The sequence below is a fragment of the Wallemia ichthyophaga genome (assembly GCF_000400465.1).
Source record: "Wallemia ichthyophaga EXF-994 unplaced genomic scaffold scaffold3, whole genome shotgun sequence".
NCBI classification, from domain to species: Eukaryota; Fungi; Basidiomycota; class Wallemiomycetes; order Wallemiales; family Wallemiaceae; genus Wallemia; species Wallemia ichthyophaga.
The window spans coordinates 70,416-93,192 of record NW_008806276.1 but is presented as its reverse complement, the minus strand read 5'-3'; the positions used below and the strand labels follow the sequence as shown (position 1 = coordinate 93,192).

The 22,777-nt window shown below is 42.9% G+C and overlaps 10 protein-coding genes across 10 annotated transcripts; 5 read left to right on the top strand and 5 right to left on the bottom strand.

Annotated features, from left to right (window-relative positions):
* Positions 1-1,478: 1,478 nt before the first annotated feature.
* J056_003007 (uncharacterized protein) lies at positions 1,479-3,526 on the bottom strand (the record flags this gene model as incomplete). The annotated part of the gene is made up of 7 exons (XM_009268311.1): positions 1,479-1,840; positions 1,890-1,981; positions 2,040-2,464; positions 2,519-3,049; positions 3,104-3,213; positions 3,260-3,368; positions 3,440-3,526. The coding sequence occupies 7 exons, from the start codon at positions 3,524-3,526 to the stop codon at positions 1,479-1,481; spliced, it is 1,716 nt and encodes a 571-aa protein (XP_009266586.1).
* Positions 3,527-3,563: 37 nt separating this feature from the next.
* On the top strand, positions 3,564-4,878 carry J056_003006 (uncharacterized protein; the record flags this gene model as incomplete). The annotated part of the gene is made up of 3 exons (XM_009268310.1): positions 3,564-4,248; positions 4,298-4,686; positions 4,735-4,878. 3 exons carry the CDS (start codon positions 3,564-3,566, stop codon positions 4,876-4,878), a joined length of 1,218 nt encoding a protein of 405 aa, XP_009266585.1.
* Positions 4,879-6,014: 1,136 nt separating this feature from the next.
* On the bottom strand, positions 6,015-6,648 carry J056_003005 (uncharacterized protein; the record flags this gene model as incomplete). The annotated part of the gene is made up of 2 exons (XM_009268309.1): positions 6,015-6,302; positions 6,349-6,648. 2 exons carry the CDS (start codon positions 6,646-6,648, stop codon positions 6,015-6,017), a joined length of 588 nt encoding a protein of 195 aa, XP_009266584.1.
* Positions 6,649-10,251: 3,603 nt separating this feature from the next.
* Positions 10,252-11,668, bottom strand: J056_003004 (Midasin; the record flags this gene model as incomplete). Its single annotated transcript, XM_009268308.1, has 2 exons — positions 10,252-11,322; positions 11,369-11,668. The coding sequence occupies 2 exons, from the start codon at positions 11,666-11,668 to the stop codon at positions 10,252-10,254; spliced, it is 1,371 nt and encodes a 456-aa protein (XP_009266583.1).
* Positions 11,669-12,904: 1,236 nt separating this feature from the next.
* On the top strand, positions 12,905-13,245 carry J056_003003 (uncharacterized protein; the record flags this gene model as incomplete). The annotated part of the gene is made up of 2 exons (XM_009268307.1): positions 12,905-12,967; positions 13,021-13,245. The coding sequence occupies 2 exons, from the start codon at positions 12,905-12,907 to the stop codon at positions 13,243-13,245; spliced, it is 288 nt and encodes a 95-aa protein (XP_009266582.1).
* Positions 13,246-13,489: 244 nt separating this feature from the next.
* Positions 13,490-13,807, top strand: J056_003002 (uncharacterized protein; the record flags this gene model as incomplete). Its single annotated transcript, XM_009268306.1, has 2 exons — positions 13,490-13,511; positions 13,560-13,807. 2 exons carry the CDS (start codon positions 13,490-13,492, stop codon positions 13,805-13,807), a joined length of 270 nt encoding a protein of 89 aa, XP_009266581.1.
* Positions 13,808-13,992: 185 nt separating this feature from the next.
* J056_003001 (uncharacterized protein) lies at positions 13,993-14,364 on the bottom strand (the record flags this gene model as incomplete). Its single annotated transcript, XM_009268305.1, has 1 exon — positions 13,993-14,364. The coding sequence occupies one exon, from the start codon at positions 14,362-14,364 to the stop codon at positions 13,993-13,995; it is 372 nt and encodes a 123-aa protein (XP_009266580.1).
* A 1,967-nt stretch (positions 14,365-16,331) lies between these two features.
* On the top strand, positions 16,332-17,007 carry J056_003000 (Protein RTM1; the record flags this gene model as incomplete). Its single annotated transcript, XM_009268304.1, has 2 exons — positions 16,332-16,341; positions 16,391-17,007. 2 exons carry the CDS (start codon positions 16,332-16,334, stop codon positions 17,005-17,007), a joined length of 627 nt encoding a protein of 208 aa, XP_009266579.1.
* A 121-nt stretch (positions 17,008-17,128) lies between these two features.
* J056_002999 (uncharacterized protein) lies at positions 17,129-18,937 on the top strand (the record flags this gene model as incomplete). Its single annotated transcript, XM_009268303.1, has 3 exons — positions 17,129-17,715; positions 18,271-18,616; positions 18,710-18,937. 3 exons carry the CDS (start codon positions 17,129-17,131, stop codon positions 18,935-18,937), a joined length of 1,161 nt encoding a protein of 386 aa, XP_009266578.1.
* Positions 18,938-19,594: 657 nt separating this feature from the next.
* Positions 19,595-22,350, bottom strand: J056_002998 (General amino acid permease AGP2; the record flags this gene model as incomplete). Its single annotated transcript, XM_009268302.1, has 6 exons — positions 19,595-19,796; positions 19,841-19,923; positions 20,025-20,680; positions 20,707-20,836; positions 20,882-20,976; positions 22,200-22,350. The coding sequence occupies 6 exons, from the start codon at positions 22,348-22,350 to the stop codon at positions 19,595-19,597; spliced, it is 1,317 nt and encodes a 438-aa protein (XP_009266577.1).
* Positions 22,351-22,777: the final 427 nt, after the last annotated feature.

Here is a 22,777-nt window from a genome sequence, read left to right as displayed (position 1 = left end):
GGTGCCTGATCACAATCTACATCCGCCTGTGCTGGACAATGGAGGCGCGCTGCATGTCGCGAAAGACGTACTAACACACAACACAACCGGCACACATAGCAAATAACACATAGCACAAAAATAGCTTGCACGTAAATTAATCCTCTACGCCTAATTAATGTCGGTTGTATACAGCATATATCACGCTTACACCCTTGTAGACGCCGCGTGTTTTTATCGGCGAAAAAAGGAGTAAAAAGTTGGAGTGTATCTTTGAGCCCCAACTAAACAAGTTTTATTTCATATACATTGTAAAGCTTGGGAAAAGAATACACCAGCACTGGCCGGACGTGGTGAGTGGATTGGGAAAGTTTTCACATAAGATACATTTTAGTCGCGCAAATGACTCAAAACTTTCACATTCTATGAGTTTTACAACATAAATCCATACCACGGTGATTAGCCAGAGTGTCTCAATGGAATGTTTAGCTTATCGAGTATACATTTAGACTTGACTAATAATCACTTATGCATAGAGCTTCACGCTTTCTCTCAATCATTGAGTGTGATTAGGTCGTTGAACCACTGAATGCATTTACACAGTCTTATTTGAGACACCCAACCATTTCCTTGACTATCAAGGATACATTTGACTAGCAGAAATACTGGAATATGTGCAATAAACCAAACAAATTAAAGGTATCAAGTAGAGCAATAATTAGCTTAGGCGTTCGGCAGATACGGAAAACCTCCTTAGCAAGCTCGCGCTAGAAATTGATAATTTTAACAACGAGGATTATGAAAATACATTGAAGTAATCATCACTCAAACGAGCGCAGGCCCTGGAAGACAAAATCGACAAAGGCTTTGAAAAGACAGAGCGGCGTCTACTTAGGTTAGCTTCCGAATAGCCTACAGAGATGAGTTTGAGCCTCAGGGATATAAATCTGGCGAAATTTGTCAAGCTCATTCAGGGCTATTTATCAAGCTTTTTTATTTGGAGATTATCACAAGTCGAAAATCAGACACTTGAGATGAGGTGGGTGGTAGGGGAGAAACTCAACTCGGCGTACATGGATCGGAAGGTTAAGTTGCAGATAAGTTTGGAATGCTGAAGGTGCTTTGAATCTGATGGTCTTGTTAGATTGTTCAAATTATCAGTATATGACATACATCGCTTCTCACTCACTTTGTCATTAGCAGGTTGCCTTTGAGGCTTAAAATGAATAACTATAGGTGGTAATATCTAGACGTTCTATTGTCTTGTACAGCTAAAAGTTTCATGCTGACATGTACACGTGCGATAGTGATAGCTTGGGCCATGTAAAAGTACCAATTGCTTGAATCTGCTAAAAGAAAACGCGCATTTTATACCGTCGAGCACGCTCACTAGATTTTGAGATATGTCAATTGCGGCAGTCAATGTCTTGTTTCTTTTTGAACAGTCTAATATCAATTTCTTGTATCTTACACTCTTACTACACACCCTAATAGTAGGTTTAAAAGTACATGTTAATCCCTCCTTCTGACGCAACGCTAGTTCTCCTCGAACTGGTTTGCTTGCTGGCTAGCCCTAGTCTTTTGTGAAACATTTCGACAGTGTGAGCAATTTCCTCTGGATGGGATACCCCTATGGCCTTAGCGGATGCCTTGAGTAGTCTGTCGTAAAGGATGGGATAGTCGCCCATTCTATCAGAGGTATGGTAGGAGCGGACCAGGTTGGCCTCAGGCTGGGCTGGGTATGCGTCGAGAGGGATGCGATCTTCGTAGAGGCTGTGAAACCAATTACTGTCTTGTTTAACGGCAGGTATGCGGTGAGGGTCGCCCGTGCGTCTAAGTTCGTCGGCTAGCGGTGGCCAGGCTGCGGTTTGTTAGGTTTTGAATCGCACTGTGTGTGCTGCATTACTCACTTCTAATTGTGTCCTCGTCTGCCACTGGGACAGTCCGTTCCATGTAATCGAGAAAATCGTCTACCTGTTCGTCTGTAGCGTCTATGATTTGCCTGTGGGGTGTTTGTGAGAATGAATGAACTGACTGTCTAAACTCCCACTCCCACTTACACCTGGTCATTCAAGATACTATCCGAAAGTTTGAAGTGTTTATCTAGCGACATAATCCACTTGTTCTTGTCGAGAAGGCTCCTTATTCGGGGCTGGTCAGTCACCTCGTTGTCTAAGTTATACACGAGGGTGCACACGGAGACAACAACAGCCATAGCAATAATTTCAGGAGCGCAAGCTTCGCCCTTCCTGTGTTTGCTGCGCTTGCCCATGCGGTGGTGGGGGAGGAGAGAGAAGCTGATGCCGATGCGCTGCACCATCTCCATGCAAAGCGTGTGCATAGTCGGTGGCAAACCAAGATCATGTACGCAGCGCCATAAAACTGGTGTCACGTTGTAGTCACTGAACGTCACCGCGTATCGCTCCCGCATCTGTCTGGCGAGGTAGATAGATGCGCGGTGTACTTTGCGCAGAGATGGAAGGGTCTAGAGCGTGTGAGTGTTTTTTTCGAGCTACCTAAAAATCCAGGCAACGCTCACCTCTGCTTGGAAAGACGTGCGTGAGCTCGGGTTGAGACGCGCTTTGATGGGTTCAGGGAGGTATGCAAGAGCATCCATGTATGGCACACGCCGGTCTTGCAAGGCTGCCTTAAAGTCGAGGTGGAAGACGGGCAAGCGGAGTGTCCAGAATCCCAAATTCAGCACGGCTAATAGCCATATCATGCTGAATTCATCCACTGCACTTTGTACACGGCGTGTCGTTTTTACCCGGTTAGCTGCTTCGAGTGCCTCCTCCATAGTCTGAGGCTGGTTCATGTCTTCGTCTGAAGGTGGGGTTTCGAGATTGCCGAGCATTTCATCGGGGTCTTCGAGTGCGTCATCGGAGTTATCGCTGGGTTCTTCTTTATCGTCGTGTTTCGTGTCCTCTTTACTATCCTCCTTATCGTCCTCCTTATCGTCCTCGTCGTCGGTTTGTTCGTGCGTGCTCCGCCTGCGTGCCATTTCAATAGGAGCGGCTACGAGGTCTTTGAGGAGGGATACTCTGAGAGCCCAGAGGTCGCGTATGACGATCTAGAGAATGTGAGTGGTTTGCGTGGTTTGCGTGGTATTTACAACCCAGCGTACCTCAAACTCGTTGGGTAGCCCCCAGATAGCAATCAAACATTCCACTTGCCTGCGTAGAATCAACTGCTGGGCTTGAAGATGCAGAAATCGAAGCTTGTCGCCAGAGTACCCTGCAGCGGGATTAGATAAGGTGGATAGTCTAGTGTACGCACTGACAAGCATGGCTTTTGAGTACTTTCTTGCGCACTTGTCTGCCTTTTTTTATGTATCGCTGCTGTGCTTGATGCCTTATCGCGCCATCTTCCTGCGTCTCGTTGCGGAAGCCCTGAGAGACGTAAGTGATTGGAGTTGGAGAGATGCGCCATAATAACCTCATGTATGTGTCCCTCAACGCACATTACATGCCCAGACGAAGGATCCTTTGTCCATCTCCGCGTTCTGCAGATTGGGCATCTCATGATTGTTCTTCTTAACAACAGTCATGATCAATTACGCTGAATATATTCTACGCAGCTATTTCATGGCTACAGATTGGAATCCAGATGCTCAATATTCAAATCTAAATAGGGCATCTGCAGCCATTCTCGATTTTGCGCCGCCATCTGCACTTTCAATCTCACTCTCCTCATGCCCAACGCAATCATTCGCTAGCAGCTGCAGCTTGTCTATACTGCCATCGCTCACTGGCTCACTTGCGTATCTAGCCAGCTCAACCGATTTGCCCCGCCAGAAACCAACGCTGCACTCACTTGTCCACAACTTCAACATTTCTGCCCTCCCAAAGGTACCGACCAGCACACACAACCATTACCTTCTCTACGGCCAGCTACACCTCCCATCCTCACGCTTACATTCCCTCTATACACGCAGACTCAGCCCCCACTCGCAGCTCCTCGTATCCAGCATATCCCATCCCCGCCCGCCAACCCGCGACGAGCCAAGTGAAATGTACATCACCTACCAAAAGGACAAAGGGGAGTATGCCAGTGAATTGGCCTATTCAGTGGCTGACGGGATGGCATCCGCGTCTTCTCTCTTTCACTTTGGTCTGATTGATAAGGGTGTCGAAAGCTCCCACTCCCCATCCACCCCACACACAGCACGCATAGACGAAGAACCTGACGACGATGGTTCCGGTGGTCTCAAAGGACATTTCAGTCTCGGCGGTGAAATCTACGCATCCGCACTCGAAAAGTCAGCAGGTGGTGGGTAGCTTTTTTTAAAAAACGGTACACCCCACTCACACTCTCGCAGTATCAACAGGTCTCCGCTTCCAGACACTCCCCGACACTCACTCTCCGCCGACCGTCCTCGTTGCACTCCTCAGCCCCATCACCGGATACCTCAGCGGGACATACGCGGCGACCGTGGCGCGTGGTCTGTCACTGGCATCGCGGTTTGAGTTCAATCTATTTTCGTACGAGAGCGTCACCACGCTTGGCGCTGAGTGGGCCATCCACCGCAGCGAAGAGGGCGAGAGGGAGCAGGAGAGGAATGACGATGACACTTATTGGGATGAGAACTCGCAGGAACTCAAACTCAAACCTAATGCAGTTAACTCTATCCCTCTGTCGGCTTCTACAGCCATAGACGAGAAAGACCCCATTCAGGGCTACGTGAAAGCTAGAATCACGACAGAGAAGGTGAGTCAGGGGGTGTTTTGAGACACACTAACTAATTTCCCTTTGCAGTCAGTAGCACTTCAATACGCAGGGAGACTCAAGTCCCTCCTCATTTCCCTCGGTCTCGTCGCCGACCTCAGCAACCCTCACAAACCCGTTCAGAGCATTGGATTAGAGCTGCAGTATCTCTCTCCCGGTAACGAGCCGGAGTAGATTGATTATAGATGGCGTTGTATTATATATTCGCATTACATGTACTACTAGCAAGCCTCATTAGCCTCATTGCCATAGATGTACACTACGTACTTCATATTAGTCGGAATTTTGTCCACAAGCTTCACAGGACTGATCATCTCCGCTTTCACCCTCAGCATATGTTTGTACTCTGAGATACTGCAGTATGGCGGCGGACTCTCCCTTTCCTGCTCAACCTTGCACTTGTTGTCTTTGAGCATGAGCTTGATGGTGGAGCTAAAGAAGGACTTCCGCCGCTCATTGAATCGCTCATTTCCTTATTCGTCTTCCTTCGGCGATTACCATTTCGGAAATTGGTTGCCTCGTCTCAGTGTTTCGGATTTTAAATTTTCCAAATTTAAGTAAAATAAGTAGAGCATTCTCGTTTTGTACTTCATTCTACCAACATAATTTCCATGTATAATTCTTGATGCTATTAAAGTGGCATCACTTGACACAATCTCAAACGTGATTGTGATTTATAACATGCGATACAATGTTGCAACTTTTTCGATACACATTAGCGCAACATTCGCTTTTGACTATTTTTTTACCGTTTTTACACTATCGGTGCCATATATCTGAGATAGAATTCTTCATTGGGCTAATCCATGACCAATTCGTGAAGGGTGATATTGATGAGCTGAGTCTGGATAGAATGACTGTGATAGTTAGGCTTAACGATAATAAGACGCGCGTTGATGGTGAAATGCCCCGCTGTCGGAATTGCAATAATAAAGTACAGCTTGTGGTGTACAGAAAGCTGTTGGCTGAGCTCCCTTCGTTCCATTGACTGGCATGGATTTTAATTCGCAGGATTGAGATTCACATGAACGAGGATTTATCAACACCGATTGTCAGACAAACAAATGCTTCAGAATGGTAAAACTGATCTCAGACTTAGCGCAATACTCAATAGCTTCAAACCTGCCACCCAAATCATCCTAGAGAATAGATAACTCAGATATCACTGCGCAGGTGGGAGGTTCATACATCGGAAATGTGAAGATTTATTTGATAAGCAGGTTCTTATCGATACTAAAATTAATATCTTTGTTCAATGATAGAATCATGTATGAACACAGTGTACAATAAGCTTAACAAACAATCGAAGCTTAGTCTTTCTTGTCGGTATCGTAGTGATTGTCTTGCTTCTTGTCGTTGTCGTGTTCTTGTTTCATGTCGGTATCGTGCTTGCCAGAATCTTGTTTCTTACTGGTGTCGTAGTGATTGTCTTGCTTTTTGTCGTTGTAGTGCTCTTGTTTCATGTCGGTATCGTGCTTGCCAGAATCTTGTTTCTTACTGGTGTCGTACTGATTGTCTTGCTTCTTATTACCAGACTTGTTGTCGTACGTGTTGTCATCTTTCTTCTCACCCTTCCAGTACTCGTCTGTCTTCTGGTTCTATTACTGTGTAAGCCAATTTTCAGCAAGCTTCGTCATTACCAACCTTGTCATTTGCTTTGTTCTTTTCGGCAGCTTCTTTCGTCAGCATTTTCTGCTTTTCGACCTCTTTGCTGTGCTTCTTGAGCGCCTCTTCGTGAGATTCCTTGTCTTGCTTATCGTATTTGTCGTAATTATCGTTGTTCTTGGCATCCACACCCTTTTCAGAGTTTTCATTCTTGTGACCGACATCTCCTACATCTCCGCGATACGAGATGTTGCCAGCTGGGTTAGGTGCAGCGGCTACTAATACGATGGCGCTAGTAAAGGCGAGAACGGCGAGAGCTTTGACGTTGTTGAAGTACATTTCAATTTTCTTAGTTGTGAAGAAGAAAGAAAGATATAGCGCTTCTTATAAAGCCAGCTGGGCTGATGTTTCTCACTTCTATCATCACATCTCGTCATTTAATGAAACTGCCAAGTGATTCGGCTGAAGCTTGTAAACAAATAAAAAGGCGTGTACTTTAATGCGTCATTGTCTCAATATTGGGCGTTTCCTGTTGTCGTAGACAAAATGACACAAAGTTTCAGCCGGAGGAGCTTCAAGTAAATTGAATAAACAATTACGGTTTATGGAATTCTAAGTTTAAAATTGAAGCGTCTCATCTAGAGGTTTGGGAGTTGGAAGTGGGTGTTCAGTAAGTAATCAGAATTAATGTCAAAGACGAAATGTTATCATTATTGAAATCTTTCGAGCAGCCTATCCACTGTCGCGTCCTATCCTCTCAACTCTCATCATATGGTAACGATTCACAAAGTCATAGCCATCAATTGCGCAGCATTATTTCTCAAGCTTATCACTAACTACTTCATTCATAATGAATGCTTGACATTCGAAAATGTTTCTATTTTTTACTCTATATCTCAAAGTATGCGCGTGGTTTTTCCTAAATATTTGCCTGTCAATAGCTCTCCAACGCATCAGGTTCCAATCTGGTTCTCTATCGGAATCTTGTCATTTGGTCTGAGAGCTGCGTATGACAGTGGCATTGCCATCTATGATTGGTATACATATAGATGTAATGTGATTGAAACGGCAATATCAGACAACACTTACAAATTCTACGTGGAAAATTCATGTACCAAGTATCCACATTTGGAAAAGATATCAAGTGCGATGAACCACAAGTTAACAAACGAGAAACCGAGGGGGTCTACTAAATGTATAAAGCAAAAGTTTGACGATAGTTGGCATGGATACGCCGTACTTAATGATCACTCAGATAAGACTATTGATTTGAGCAAAAGTCCTTGCGGAGGTAGTCAGTTATTTTTCGAAGGTAAGCTAGATATTGAAGGGATTGCAAGATTCCAGTTCACTCGCAGATACCATTATAGCCGGGTGTAATGGCTCTGTGGTCCAGTAGTTGATAGCGTTTCCGAAGTTTGTAATTTCAAAGCAGAGAAGACCTATCTGAAGATGTTGTTACGTGATTACACTTCAATCAATAGCTCTCACCATGCACAAAAAGTAATTGTACCCAATAGACACACCAAACGCTGGTGATATATAATTACCAGCGAAATCCACAAATGCATCATTCTCTACTGGTAGACGACAAGTGGGCACTGCTACACATTAATTCACGATGTAGATTATGCAGCTCCAGAAGGTATAAGCCAGCAACAAGAATAGCGGTCCTGTGAGTTTTGAGTGGTTTTATTTTTACGCGAGACAAACACACCTGCTTCTGTGTTCTGTTCTCCTAGTGTGACAATCACCGCCGTCCCAATAACCTTTTTAGATCAGCAATCAATCCTTTCCTTTCTCTTTCAACTCACACCACCTATTCCGTAAATTTGGATATGACGTCTATTCAGATTTCGGCTGGTATGAGAGCCCCTTTTTGTTGAAGACTCCGGCTCGGCATTGTTAAAAAAAAAAAAACACGCTGAGTTTATGGAAGGCTCCTTTTTTCTTCTTTATTCATTGGTGAAAGAAGAGTTATTGAAAAAACGACCCTACTTATCCTCATCCTTATCGACGCCTTATCAGACATCTTATCAACTGTATGTTCTGGTCAATAAATCATGTGAAGGTCAATTAAGCGACGGAAATTAAGCGATAGTATTCTTGCATGTAGGTTTGATAATGAAGTGCCTAGATATCTTTATCTTCCTTCCTAATCGGTGAATTCCTGGTGAGTTCCTGGTGATAGTTCCATATATGACATTGAATAAATGGAGAATAGAAAGTGTTGAATTTAGCAGCATTTAGATTGCTTGTTTTTGACATACAAGCTCGTAGGAAGTCGTATAAGTGGCAAAATATGGGCATCGATGTGCATTTCTTAGCTATGTGATGTAATAAATACGAAAAGAGACCTTTAGAAGCGTAAATCATTAGTGAAAGCTTATTTAAATGCATTCACAACTCATCGTGAATTACGCTGGATTCCATAATTGGTGACGTAGTCAGTAATTGAAGAATTTCATGTGCCACATCAGCCGCGACCATCTGTCTTAGCTCACTTCCAGCGTCATATGGTGAATAACTTCGACTATATCTGCCCCAACAAAATTTAAACCCTTCAGATTCCTTAAAATAGTCTTGGCTTCGCGCGTGGTAAGCCCACCAGGCTCGGGTGTTCCAGTGGCGCCGGCAAAGGCAGGATCAACTGAGTCTATATCAATTGTCAAATAGGCTGCCGTATTGCCGACCCTTTTTCTAATTTGATCTGCAATTCCCTTTGCACCGATTTCATCTATAGCATCGATCGTGATCATTTTTATACCAAACTCTTTATTATCTGTAATATCCCTTTCTTTTGTAAAACGCGTCCTTATTCCAGCTTGGATCGATCTCGAGGTAAGCAAATTTTCCTCCGACGCATGCCAAAGCATGTTGCCATGAGAGACAGGTGCTGTGTCGTGCTTATCACTGAACCCATACTTTTTGCCTGAAGACCATGTATCGATATGAGAGTCGATCTGAATAAGCGATATAGGACCGTGTACCTAGAGATGAGTGTCGGGAAATGTACTTCGATGAATAGCGCGGATTACGCGCCTTTTTTAGAGTACGCAGAATTGGCAACTCAATTGAGTGGTCACCTCCAAATGTGAGTAGCATTGGATGCTTTAGATGCTTACTTGCAGTTGGTCGATTGAGAAGATTGTCGTGCGCAGCTTCGGTGCTTTTTTATGACATCTGGTTGTCTACTGTAATCACTGGAATATCCCCACAGTCTAAAATTTTGACCCCTTTCGCGTAAGGGTTGGCCTCCCAGAAGTGCGACCATGCATTTGCTGGGTCTTGGTGACGTGATCCCTGACTAATGCCTAAGCAAATCAGCAATATATTCGAGCTTGGGAATTGGCTCACTATTCGGTCCGAATCTGGCCCCTGTTCAGTATGACACGCTTGTATCAAAAGGTATACCATTAACAGCAATATCAAAATTCTGACTTTTGTCCGTCAAGCAATGATGGTGTTCTTAATGTGAAAAGTGACTATATTAGCAAATAACGATGCCTTGATATGCTTAAAGTCATCCCAGGGCTCTTTCGCTAAGACAAACTGAATAATTGCAGCTATCGCGACTAATTCCAACTTCATCCCGATGTTATTTGAGCTAGATGTGGTCTTGAATTACTGTATAGGTAGATAGTCACGGTCGCTTAGATATCTCGCTTGTCCATGTCAAGTATCTTGTGTTAAATAAGGTGGATAAGACGGATTTAGGGATCAATTACGGTAGTGAGAGTGTGGAACAAAGGAGACAAACTTGAAGGGTTCAAACTCAGCTGGGATAAGTAAGATTTTATTTTTGGAATAGCTTGATAAGCGAGAGGCCCTATCGGGGTAAAGAACAAAGCACCTTGCTGAATACTCAAAATTAATATCTTTGTTCAATGATAGAATCATTCATGAACACAGTGTACAATAAGCTTAACAAACAATCGAAGCTTAGTCTTTCTTGTCGGTATCGTAATGATTGTCTTGCTTCTTGTCGTTGTCGTGTTCTTGTTTCATGTCGGTATCGTGCTTGCCAGAATCTTGTTTCTTACTGGTGTCGTAGTGATTGTCTTGCTTTTTGTCGTTGTAGTGCTCTTGTTTCATGTCGGTATCGTGCTTGCCAGAATCTTGTTTCTTACTGGTGTCGTAGTGATTGTCTTGCTTTTTGTCGTTGTAGTGCTCTTGTTTCATGTCGGTATCGTGCTTGCCAGAATCTTGTTTCTTACTGGTGTCGTAGTGATTGTCTTGCTTTTTGTCGTTGTAGTGCTCTTGTTTCATGTCGGTATCGTGCTTGCCAGAATCTTGTTTCTTACTGGTGTCGTAGTGATTGTCTTGCTTTTTGTCGTTGTAGTGCTCTTGTTTCATGTCGGTATCGTGCTTGCCAGAATCTTGTTTCTTACTGGTGTCGTAGTGATTGTCTTGCTTTTTGTCGTTGTAGTGCTCTTGTTTCATGTCGGTATCGTGCTTGCCAGAATCTTGTTTCTTACTGGTGTCGTAGTGATTGTCTTGCTTTTTGTCGTTGTAGTGCTCTTGTTTCATGTCGGTATCGTGCTTGCCAGAATCTTGTTTCTTACTGGTGTCGTAGTGATTGTCTTGCTTTTTGTCGTTGTAGTGCTCTTGTTTCATGTCGGTATCGTGCTTGCCAGAATCTTGTTTCTTACTGGTGTCGTAGTGATTGTCTTGCTTTTTGTCGTTGTAGTGCTCTTGTTTCATGTCGGTATCGTGCTTGCCAGAATCTTGTTTCTTACTGGTGTCGTAGTGATTGTCTTGCTTTTTGTCGTTGTAGTGCTCTTGTTTCATGTCGGTATCGTGCTTGCCAGAATCTTGTTTCTTACTGGTGTCGTAGTGATTGTCTTGCTTTTTGTCGTTGTAGTGCTCTTGTTTCATGTCGGTATCGTGCTTGCCAGAATCTTGTTTCTTACTGGTGTCGTACTGATTGTCTTGCTTCTTATTACCAGACTTGTTGTCGTACGTGTTGTCATCTTTCTTCTCACCCTTCCAGTACTCGTCTGTCTTCTGGTTCTATTACTGTGTAAGCCAATTTTCAGCAAGCTTCGTCATTACCAACCTTGTCATTTGCTTTGTTCTTTTCGGCAGCTTCTTTCGTCAGCATTTTCTGCTTTTCGACCTCTTTGCTGTGCTTCTTGAGCGCCTCTTCGTGAGATTCCTTGTCTTGCTTATCGTATTTGTCGTAATTATCGTTGTTCTTGGCATCCACACCCTTTTCAGAGTTTTCATTCTTGTGACCGACATCTCCTACATCTCCGCGATACGAGATGTTGCCAGCTGGGTTAGGTGCAGCGGCTACTAATACGATGGCGCTAGTAAAGGCGAGAACGGCGAGAGCTTTGACGTTGTTGAAGTACATTTCAATTTTCTTAGTTGTGAAGAAGAAAGAAAGATATAGCGCTTCTTATAAAGCCAGCTGGGCTGATGTTTCTCACTTCTATCATCACATCTCGTCATTTAATGAAACTGCCAAGTGATTCGGCTGAAGCTTGTAAACAAATAAAAAGGCGTGTACTTTAATGCGTCATTGTCTCAATATTGGGCGTTTCCTGTTGTCGTAGACAAAATGACACAAAGTTTCAGCCGGAGGAGCTTCAAGTAAATTGAATAAACAATTACGGTTTATGGAATTCTAAGTTTAAAATTGAAGCGTCTCATCTAGAGGTTTGGGAGTTGGAAGTGGGTGTTCAGTAAGTAATCAGAATTAATGTCAAAGACGAAATGTTATCATTATTGAAATCTTTCGAGCAGCCTATCCACTGTCGCGTCCTATCCTCTCAACTCTCATCATATGGTAACGATTCACAAAGTCATAGCCATCAATTGCGCAGCATTATTTCTCAAGCTTATCACTAACTACTTCATTCATAATGAATGCTTGACATTCGAAAATGTTTCTATTTTTTACTCTATATCTCAAAGTATGCGCGTGGTTTTTCCTAAATATTTGCCTGTCAATAGCTCTCCAACGCATCAGGTTCCAATCTGGTTCTCTATCGGAATCTTGTCATTTGGTCTGAGAGCTGCGTATGACAGTGGCATTGCCATCTATGATTGGTATACATATAGATGTAATGTGATTGAAACGGCAATATCAGACAACACTTACAAATTCCACGTCGAAAATTCATGTACCAAGTATCCACATTTGGAAAAGATATCAAGTGCGATGAACCACAAGTTAACAAACGAGAAACCGAGGGGGTCTACTAAATGTATAAAGCAAAAGTTTGACGATAGTTGGCATGGATACGCCGTACTTAATGATCACTCAGATAAGACTATTGATTTGAGCAAAAGTCCTTGCGGAGGTAGTCAGTTATTTTTCGAAGGTAAGCTAGATATTGAAGGGATTGCAAGATTCCAGTTCTTCACGGAACATGCGGGGGATAATATTTGATTCTTTGATGTAATTGAAATGTGCCAATATTTACGATAATACAATGATAGCCATTTACGACTCTTTATGCTCCTAATTATTAAATGACATCATCATTTAAAATTATTAGAAGAGCTAGCGTATGCTTTTACCCGAAAGCTTCCCCCTCGGGAGCTTTTGCTCAGCGAGAACTTACATCCGCCACATCTTCAACTCATGAAGCTTGCAGCAGCCTTTACTGGGATAGTTTTAGGCTCTGTGCTTGCTGCTCCGGTATCTGTAAGTTTAATTTTGCTATCGAAGAAGATCAACCTGACATGCTCGACATCAAGAGTGCTTTTGGTAGTTATTCACGCTCCCACTCAAACGCAAACTTCTCGCTGGATACGGATACAGCTGCACACGCTCTTTTCGGAGTTAGGCCTGACTACCGAAATGAGGTGCTTAAGCTCCATCGCTTCGGGGACGACGAGATGGCACGGATCCTTTTCATCAAGGCATTGGAAGAGAAGGGAGCGTACAAGGTACTAGATGAGCTCGAGAGGCAGGATAGCTGATCATGTCTTCGTAATAAGTAGCTTGATAGAGATGTTGATAGATAATACACGCAATATTACTTGAACATTTATCTGCAAGTGTTTGAGGAAGGCTTAACATCGACTGTTACCGGAAACATACTTGTGATGTTTCCAGGCACGGATTTTCACCACCCTAGATTCGTATGAGCGGATTCCGAGCGGGACCACGCAGTCCGTGCAGAGTCTACTCAGTTTCTTCTCCTCTTATATCCTCACTGCATAAATGATCCAAAAAAGCGAGAAAAGTAAGACGATTGATTGTGATCTATATCAGCACTTGCTAACAGGAATAGACATTGTACGCGATGTCTCTGGCTCAGAAATTACTAAGAATGAGGCGGAGTCTCTGCATCTCTGCTGCAATACTCGGCACGGCGAACGTCAACGCTTGCAATCCTCCTTGAAAGCTGAAGTTGAGTACTTGAGAAGTTTCAACAAGCAATTGAAGCAGGAGCGCGACGACCTCAACGACTACATCTACGAGCTCAGCGTAATGGTCTATGATTTCAAACACACTAATCAATACTCGCTCTCGTACTGACGCCTTCAAGGCGAGTCCGGTCAGTGCTATTGCACTCTTTTAGATTATTTATATACCCCTCTGATATCTTTAATGTCTTTCATTAATTACAGTAAACAACATTTATTTCTAAAACATACAATCGTGAATTCAGAGAATCATATTAAAAATATGGCGAGTGGACCTGATATTTACCCAATAGCTAGTCATTCGAGCGTTTCATCATCTTGACGCTTGAGAATCTCTCTCTTGATGGCTGAAAGTTCCTCGAGGTCATCGTTATCTTGACGACTGAGGATACCCCTCTTCATGTCTGTCAGTTCGTCGAAGTCGTAATTATTTTCTTGTCTGCGGTAGATATCTCTCTTGTCCAGGATATCAGTCAATCCGCCTCTCTTGACGTATTCGCTCTTATCGAGGATGTATCTCTTGCCAAATTCCTTCTTACCGAGGATACCTCTCTTTTGCATCATACCTTTCTTGTCGAGGATGCCTCTATTGTACCCCCGGCGCTTGGCTGCTTCGACAAGACAACAAAGAACAGCGACTAATAGAACTAAAGTGACTGGAAACTTCATACTTAAGTGGCAGAAGCGGGATGAGAGATAGTGAAAAAGAACAGCCTTATTTATACACTCGACCAAGGAATGATACTTCGCGTCAAAGGAGGCGCAGTATATCGACGCGAGCTTGTCAGTGTCGAAATAGGCACATCCTTTGAGTAGAGTGGAGTGAAAGCAGATCAAAATGGCCTTCTCGTGGTGCGTCTAATTGGTGTAGAATCAACATAATCGATTGCATCTGGGCGATAGTAGCAGTGAAATTGACATCATAGGCAGGAAATGAGGCACAAGCAAAGTATTACACTCTCTGAACTTCCGAAAGTGTTGAGTATACATTTGAATGGTAGTCATGCAGCTGTAAAGATCCTTTGCGCTGAAGTGAGCGTATATTGTATAAAAGAGGTTGTGAAACACTCCTAAATTATAAATTATGGCTGCATTGATGTATGAGAGGTGAACAGAATAGCAACAGAACGTCGAGTATAGTATGAGGATCCCGTCTTCCATCTCTAGCCCCTCGTATGAAGCGCCTTGAAGCGCTCTAACTAATACGGGGAATAACCGTACCTATGAACATGAATATCCCGCTTTCTCGCCGTTGTTTCAAGACGCTCCATCAATCCGCTGAATGTCTCGCACCTCAAGGTCACGAGGCGGAAAATGGTAAGCTAGTGTTTAGTAGTGGTTTGAGAGTAGAAGTTGTATCTATAAATATGTGAAGGAGTATTTACTAACTTCTTCTATAACTAAAGGCATAATATAAACTCGATTCAAGCTCAAGCTATTTTAGGTAATCACAAGAGTTGATAAGGTGCCTGAAGCACCGGCTATGACTGCGACTTGTAAGATATGTCTTGAAGTGCAGCATCTAACTTTTTAATGTTCGAAAATCGTGTTAATTTACTCGAGGGCTTGATTGGTGCGCTGATTTAACTGCTCAATGGCGTTTAATAAACAGCTCAGCAACCTTCCTCCCATCAACCTTTACCGCCCTTCTCATCGGAAACATCTCCACATCAACTCTACTCAACGTTCTTCTCGATTTGGCTGTTCTTGTGAGGAGTGCTTCGATGAAATCATTCTGATTCGCTGATAAAAGCAGTTTTGCTTCATCTCTACAATCATTGCATATATGTGAGTGGCAGCATTGTCATGCTTGATTAACGGCTAACATCATGTTCAGCTGGTGGGGACTTCTGCTTATCAGAGAGAATAGGCAGATAGAAAGCACGGACATAGAAAAAGCACCAGGATTATGCTTACATGTGACTTACTCTTCTCAAATAGACAAAATAGCTCTCAGCGCCTTCAATAGCTAGACGCGTTTCCTTTATTCACTCATCCAGCAACAAAACACTGCATTAAGAACATTATGATTGTAAAATGTATATAAAAAAGCCATACAAAGCTCAATTTTCATCCATATTGTCGTTATTTTCGTCACTTGCAAAATCTCTAATTAAACTCAACTTTATGTTGCAATGACATCAGCAGAGCCGGTGAATGTTAAGCCGAAGTTACTTCAAAGCTGTGCTTGTCTCATTAACCAGTCAAATTTGGACGGCAAAAGTTAGACCGATGATGATGAAAATTCTCAATCGCTCAATAAACGCCATATATTGTCCTTTTTAATACTATTAAATATTTTCGACCTGAAAAGCAATGATAATACCTAAATTCTTCATTAAACTGCTATTTCTGGGCCTGATTTTCCAATTTGCATCTGCACAGCAGCCCATTGAAGAATACAAAGATATATTTGTTCGTAGGTTACTGTTAACAAATTATACCCTCTCAAACCAATTTAAGCCTTTGAGCCTACGCCAGGGGCTCATTACTTGTTTTGTGCACTCTACCTTCTTCTTGCTGTCGCATTTACAGTGCTCGTGTGTATGCATAAAGATTGGTGGGCACTCTGTTTACCTATCGGTGCGCTATTCGAGGGAGTTGGGTATCCGAATAAGATTCGTTTTGCAGAAACGATGTCGATGGGTGGGACATCAACATAATACAACAAAGGAAGACTGACACGACTTACCAGGCTTGTTTATTGCGGGAGACGTCTTCATCTTGGTCGCGCCGGTCGCGTATCTGGCTTTCAACTATCTGGTCTTCGGTCGCATCTCTCACAACCTAAAGAATGACAGTCGCATATCGAAAGGCAGTGTCACCATCGCATCTCCACGAACGATTAAGCATATATTTGTCTGGTCGGATATTACCACATTCTTAGCACAATTTGCGGGGCAACTCATGGAGATCTCATCCGACCAACGCAGCAACGGTAACAAGTTGACGCTAGCTGGAATGATTGCGCAGCTTATATCTTATCTGTGCTTTATAGCGATCGTCACAGACTGTCGATTCCGTAGAGTTCCAAACTTGAGAAGTACAGCCGTTGGCAGAAATATCGACAAAGTACTAATACTGCTCGCAACTAGCTCATTCTTCATACTGGTCCGCCTCGTTTACCGAGTCATAGAGTTGAGCGGTGGTGAGGGAAATTCCGTGCAAAAGAGCGAAGCCTGCTTTTTCGTGTTTGACGCGGCACCGATGCTACTGGCTATCAGCGTCTGGCTGATTTGGCCATCACGTACAATCAGTATGAAGAAATCAAACACAGGATTTCAAATTGAAGATGGCAAGACTGAGTCATAATTTTTCAATAACAATTAATTTTCATTTAAATTTCTCATTTTCACTTGTATAATTTTACGCAATCGATGCAGATAAGAAGTCACATTTCATCATTCCTGGCTTTTTAATCTCAACCAATTAGATGCCTAAAGCACAATCGGACACGCTACCGAAAGGCTCAGCATGCCTCGCTTGCCGTAGGAAGAAGATGCGCTGCGATGCCGTCAAACCAATCTGCTCGAATTGCGTCAGGAGCGGTGGATTAGAATGCATTTACGATAATGAATCGCGGCAGTCAGCTAGGAGGGCGACTAAGCTGCGGGCTTACGAAGACAGAATCAGAGAACTGGAGGATAAGCTGGAGAGAGTGAAAATAGATAGCAGCAACAGCAATAGTAATAGCAGTAGCATGCCATCTACCTCCGCTGAACCGCTCAAAATTACAACGTCAAATTGGCCAAAAGATTTCCCACCTAAAGATATGGTTAGCTACCTGATATCTACATTTTACGCGTGTTCGCCTTTCGCTGCAAGTGATCTTCCCAGACAGTCATTCGAAACTAGACTGATGCATCTACCCCCAACCTCACCGAAATTCCCCTGCAAAGCACTCTGTCACGCCGTATTCGCTATCGCATTCCAACATCTTCCTAACAAAGATCCTTCCGAAAAACACACCGCGCTAGCCCTAGAGAAGCTGAACGAAGATGGCCAATCGCCTGGGCTGATGTTTGTGCTAGAGCGAATACATGCCGCTATAATAATAAGTCAACACCTTTTTTCAATTGGTAACAAAGCCGACTTGTTTTTTCCGGTAGCCTTCGCTGCTCGAGGAGTAATAGCATTTTCACTCAATCATGACACAGATTATCCTAGGAAGTGGTATTTGACAGCCGCAGGCAGTGATTTAGAGGTTGAGCAACGAAGGCGGCTGTTTTTCAAGGCCTACATAATCGACCAGCTGTTTACACTAGATACTGGCATAAACCCGAGTATAATTCAAGAAGGCCATTTGTTTACTCCGCTACCTTGCACTTTGAAAGCTTTCAAGAATAGCACTTTCACGAGTCGAATAGCGAAAAGTACTGAGTACGTGTACTCGCCCAATTTTTTTATCCAACATCTAGGTGATGGACTGTCACTACTCATTAAGGCCCTCGTACTGATGGGGAGAGTTAATGACTTTCACTTGAGAAGTTTTTACGACGTTCAAGCGTTGTGTTTGACGTCAGGCAGTCAATTAGTGTCATTTGGAGAGTTGGATACTTTAATACAAACATTCAGGCAGAGCTTTCCTTCGAAATACTCTGATCCAGTTCGCGTGGATGAGGATGGTCTTGATATTGACAATTTGATGGCGCATATGATCGCTGCTAAGTGCATGCTTAGCCTACATTCGCAATTCAATAGCGAGAAGCTTTCGCAATCTAGACTACTCTTTTACTCGCGCGTGGCAATCAACTCTCTTCACAAGTTAATGGCTACCACCTACGATTTGACGCGGCTGCCTAGCATGATTTTCACAACATACAGCAGCTCGGCGTCCATTCTTGTCGGTGCTTACATTGAAGCTGCTAAGAATTTAGACATTCAGGCTGTTAGTACTATAGAGAATGAGCTCTTGACCATAGTGAGATTTTTCAAGATCACGAGCAATTGTGTACCGCCGCACATGGATTTGTAGGTATCGCTTAATGTTTGAGCCTGTACTTACACGAATCAGCTCAAAAAATTAGAAGACGAAGCTAGGAAGATTGGTTTGGATTTGAGTGAAACAGAGAAGCAAACACAAACTCCAAAACAAGCGCCCCCATTGAACTGGATATTGCCAGAGCCTGTATCTGCTCTGGACATGTCCGAATTTGATGAGTATACTCTCCTATCAGGAAGTTCGTTCACGGCGACTGATGAAACGTGCTGGATGAACCTCAGCACTTTCAATGAAATGTAATTTGAGATTATTGTCTTAATTTCGGTCATTTTACATACTTTAAAGTGATAATTTGCGTCTCGTGCAGAATCAGTAAATATTCCAGTAATCTTGACCGATGAGCGTGCGACTTGTCCGGTGAGTATTTTAACGTAAGCGGAGATTCTGCATAAGTTCTAGGAAGGAGAATGTTTTGAACTATCTTACTTTTGGATACAATGATTTTTGAACCAGCTGGAAGACACTTGCAGATTAGCCAACCGCATATTTTATGTTTAGAACAATCTCCAGAGGTCACAAGCCCTCACTCGTCTCCAATGATATTCTGTCTGACGTAATTGCTCCCTCTTATAATTTCTCTCATCCGGCTAAATAAGTGGAAGCTTTTCCTTGCCCTTCTTGTGTAGCGAATTTTCACAGACTTTTATTTCGTCGGGTCTCATTTTCGAGTAGAGTGTGCGCGTGCTTTTTTGAGAGATTGAAGTAGTCAAACATCTCTAAATTCTCAATTGACTCGGAACTTAGTCTATTTGATCACCTCTTAATCAGTTCTTCCTCTTAACAATCGGAAGTGTAAGCAATTTTGAGGACGAACTGACTATCTTTTTGAGTATAGTGACACTCTTCGAAATTATTTAAAAGAATACAAAAAGCGTATAATAAAATCAACGGAAAACACTAAAGAATCCAATTAATAGCCTTCTTCGCTGAAAAAGGTTTCTCCTCCTCTTGTGCAAGCAGTGAATTCTCGTGTTCGTCGATCTCCTTCATCTCGGTGAAAAAGTCTGCCTTGTCAGGACTAACCAGCCCCTCTTTCTTGATCACACTATATCCAACACCAAGCACCACGAAGCATATCGGTGAGAAGTAAGTAAAGAAGCTGATGTGGTATTAGTTTGGCAAGAATTCCAAATTCCAACACACAAGTCAGCAATATCCCAGTTTCCATCTAGAAAACCGTATAGCCGTTTATTAACGTCACTGCCGTTGCGCAAAATAGAGCAAACCTCGGCTACGTCAGCTTACCGGTACGACAAAGACTCAGTAAACTCACCAAGCACCATAAGGCATGAGCTTAGAGCGATAATTTAAATTTTCAGTCTCCCACAAACTTTGCACCTTCATCGCCTTCTCCCAGCGCAAATATGTTACACAAATAACGCATCAAGTGATCAGTTGCGCAGCGGTAGAGATACCTTGATCTCATGTCAGCAGTTGAAATAGCTTTGTGTTTCTGACGCTCACCAATGAACCAATCGAGGACCTTCGAGCTACCATTACCAATTTTCAAGTAGCTCAAGCAGGCGAAAGCCGTTGTAACAAAAATCGTTGCGTAGGGAACACCATTTCTATTTACACGTTTAAAGATAACTGGGCCAAACCCTTGAACAGCCAAGCCGTGCAGTGTACGTAATGAATTGAAAAAGAATGCTGATCCAGCACTAAAAATGCTAGTAGTAATCGAGGCGTTAACTAGATGAGGAAGCCTTTTGATCTTCAGCCTCATCATGCTAGCTCCGTAAGGTGATTGGGCAGCTCCAGCTCCGTTGTTCTTGATGGAGTTGAGTAAAATTTTATCCTCTGAAGATATAACAATACCAACAGCGAGTGTTGAAAGGATGAAGAACACAAACAACCAAACAAATACTGTTCTGAATGCGATCGGCATCACTCTACGAGGATCTCTAGCTTCTCCAGAGATTATTGAGAGCATGTCTGGTCCTGCGACGGCAAATGAGGCACCAAAAGCGCTGCTAGAAACGCCTGCAGTTGCGTTAAAGCTGTATTACCCACTATTGGACCAGGGTCGCGCCAATATCTGAATCCATAAGCGCCATTGAGGGGATTTCCGCCGCACATAGTGACTAAAGTATACAATACACACATTACCAGCAATAAGAGTTTCAAGATAACGATCCACTGCATAGCTTTTAGAAAATAAGCAATATCTCCAAACTAACCCACAAACTCTGACTCCCCGAACCATCTCGAGTCCCATGAGTGTATGAGGACATAAGCTGCAATACTCGCAGATACCATTATAGCCGGGTGTAATGGCTCTGTGGTCCAGTAGTTGATAGCGTTTCCGAAGTTTGTAATTTCAAAGCAGAGAAGACCTATCTGAAGATGTTGTTACGTGATTACACTTCAATCAATAGCTCTCACCATGCACAAAAAGTAATTGTACCCAATAGACACACCAAACGCTGGTGATATATAATTACCAGCGAAATCCACAAATGCATCATTCTCTACTGGTAGACGACAAGTGGGCACTGCTACACATTAATTCACGATGTAGATTATGCAGCTCCAGAAGGTATAAGCCAGCAACAAGAATAGCGGTCCTGTGAGTTTTGAGTGGTTTTATTTTTACGCGAGACAAACACACCTGCTTCTGTGTTCTGTTCTCCTAGTGTGACAATCACCGCCGTCCCAATAACCTTTTTAGATCAGCAATCAATCCTTTCCTTTCTCTTTCAACTCACACCACCTATTCCGTAAATTTGGATATGACGTCTATTCAGATTTCGGCTGGTATGAGAGCCCCTTTTTGTTGAAGACTCCGGCTCGGCATTGTTAAAAAAAAAAAAACACGCTGAGTTTATGGAAGGCTCCTTTTTTCTTCTTTATTCATTGGTGAAAGAAGAGTTATTGAAAAAACGACCCTACTTATCCTCATCCTTATCGACGCCTTATCAGACATCTTATCAACTGTATGTTCTGGTCAATAAATCATGTGAAGGTCAATTAAGCGACGGAAATTAAGCGATAGTATTCTTGCATGTAGGTTTGATAATGAAGTGCCTAGATATCTTTATCTTCCTTCCTAATCGGTGAATTCCTGGTGAGTTCCTGGTGATAGTTCCATATATGACATTGAATAAATGGAGAATAGAAAGTGTTGAATTTAGCAGCATTTAGATTGCTTGTTTTTGACATACAAGCTCGTAGGAAGTCGTATAAGTGGCAAAATATGGGCATCGATGTGCATTTCTTAGCTATGTGATGTAATAAATACGAAAAGAGACCTTTAGAAGCGTAAATCATTAGTGAAAGCTTATTTAAATGCATTCACAACTCATCGTGAATTACGCTGGATTCCATAATTGGTGACGTAGTCAGTAATTGAAGAATTTCATGTGCCACATCAGCCGCGACCATCTGTCTTAGCTCACTTCCAGCGTCATATGGTGAATAACTTCGACTATATCTGCCCCAACAAAATTTAAACCCTTCAGATTCCTTAAAATAGTCTTGGCTTCGCGCGTGGTAAGCCCACCAGGCTCGGGTGTTCCAGTGGCGCCGGCAAAGGCAGGATCAACTGAGTCTATATCAATTGTCAAATAGGCTGCCGTATTGCCGACCCTTTTTCTAATTTGATCTGCAATTCCCTTTGCACCGATTTCATCTATAGCATCGATCGTGATCATTTTTATACCAAACTCTTTATTATCTGTAATATCCCTTTCTTTTGTAAAACGCGTCCTTATTCCAGCTTGGATCGATCTCGAGGTAAGCAAATTTTCCTCCGACGCATGCCAAAGCATGTTGCCATGAGAGACAGGTGCTGTGTCGTGCTTATCACTGAACCCATACTTTTTGCCTGAAGACCATGTATCGATATGAGAGTCGATCTGAATAAGCGATATAGGACCGTGTACCTAGAGATGAGTGTCGGGAAATGTACTTCGATGAATAGCGCGGATTACGCGCCTTTTTTAGAGTACGCAGAATTGGCAACTCAATTGAGTGGTCACCTCCAAATGTGAGTAGCATTGGATGCTTTAGATGCTTACTTGCAGTTGGTCGATTGAGAAGATTGTCGTGCGCAGCTTCGGTGCTTTTTTATGACATCTG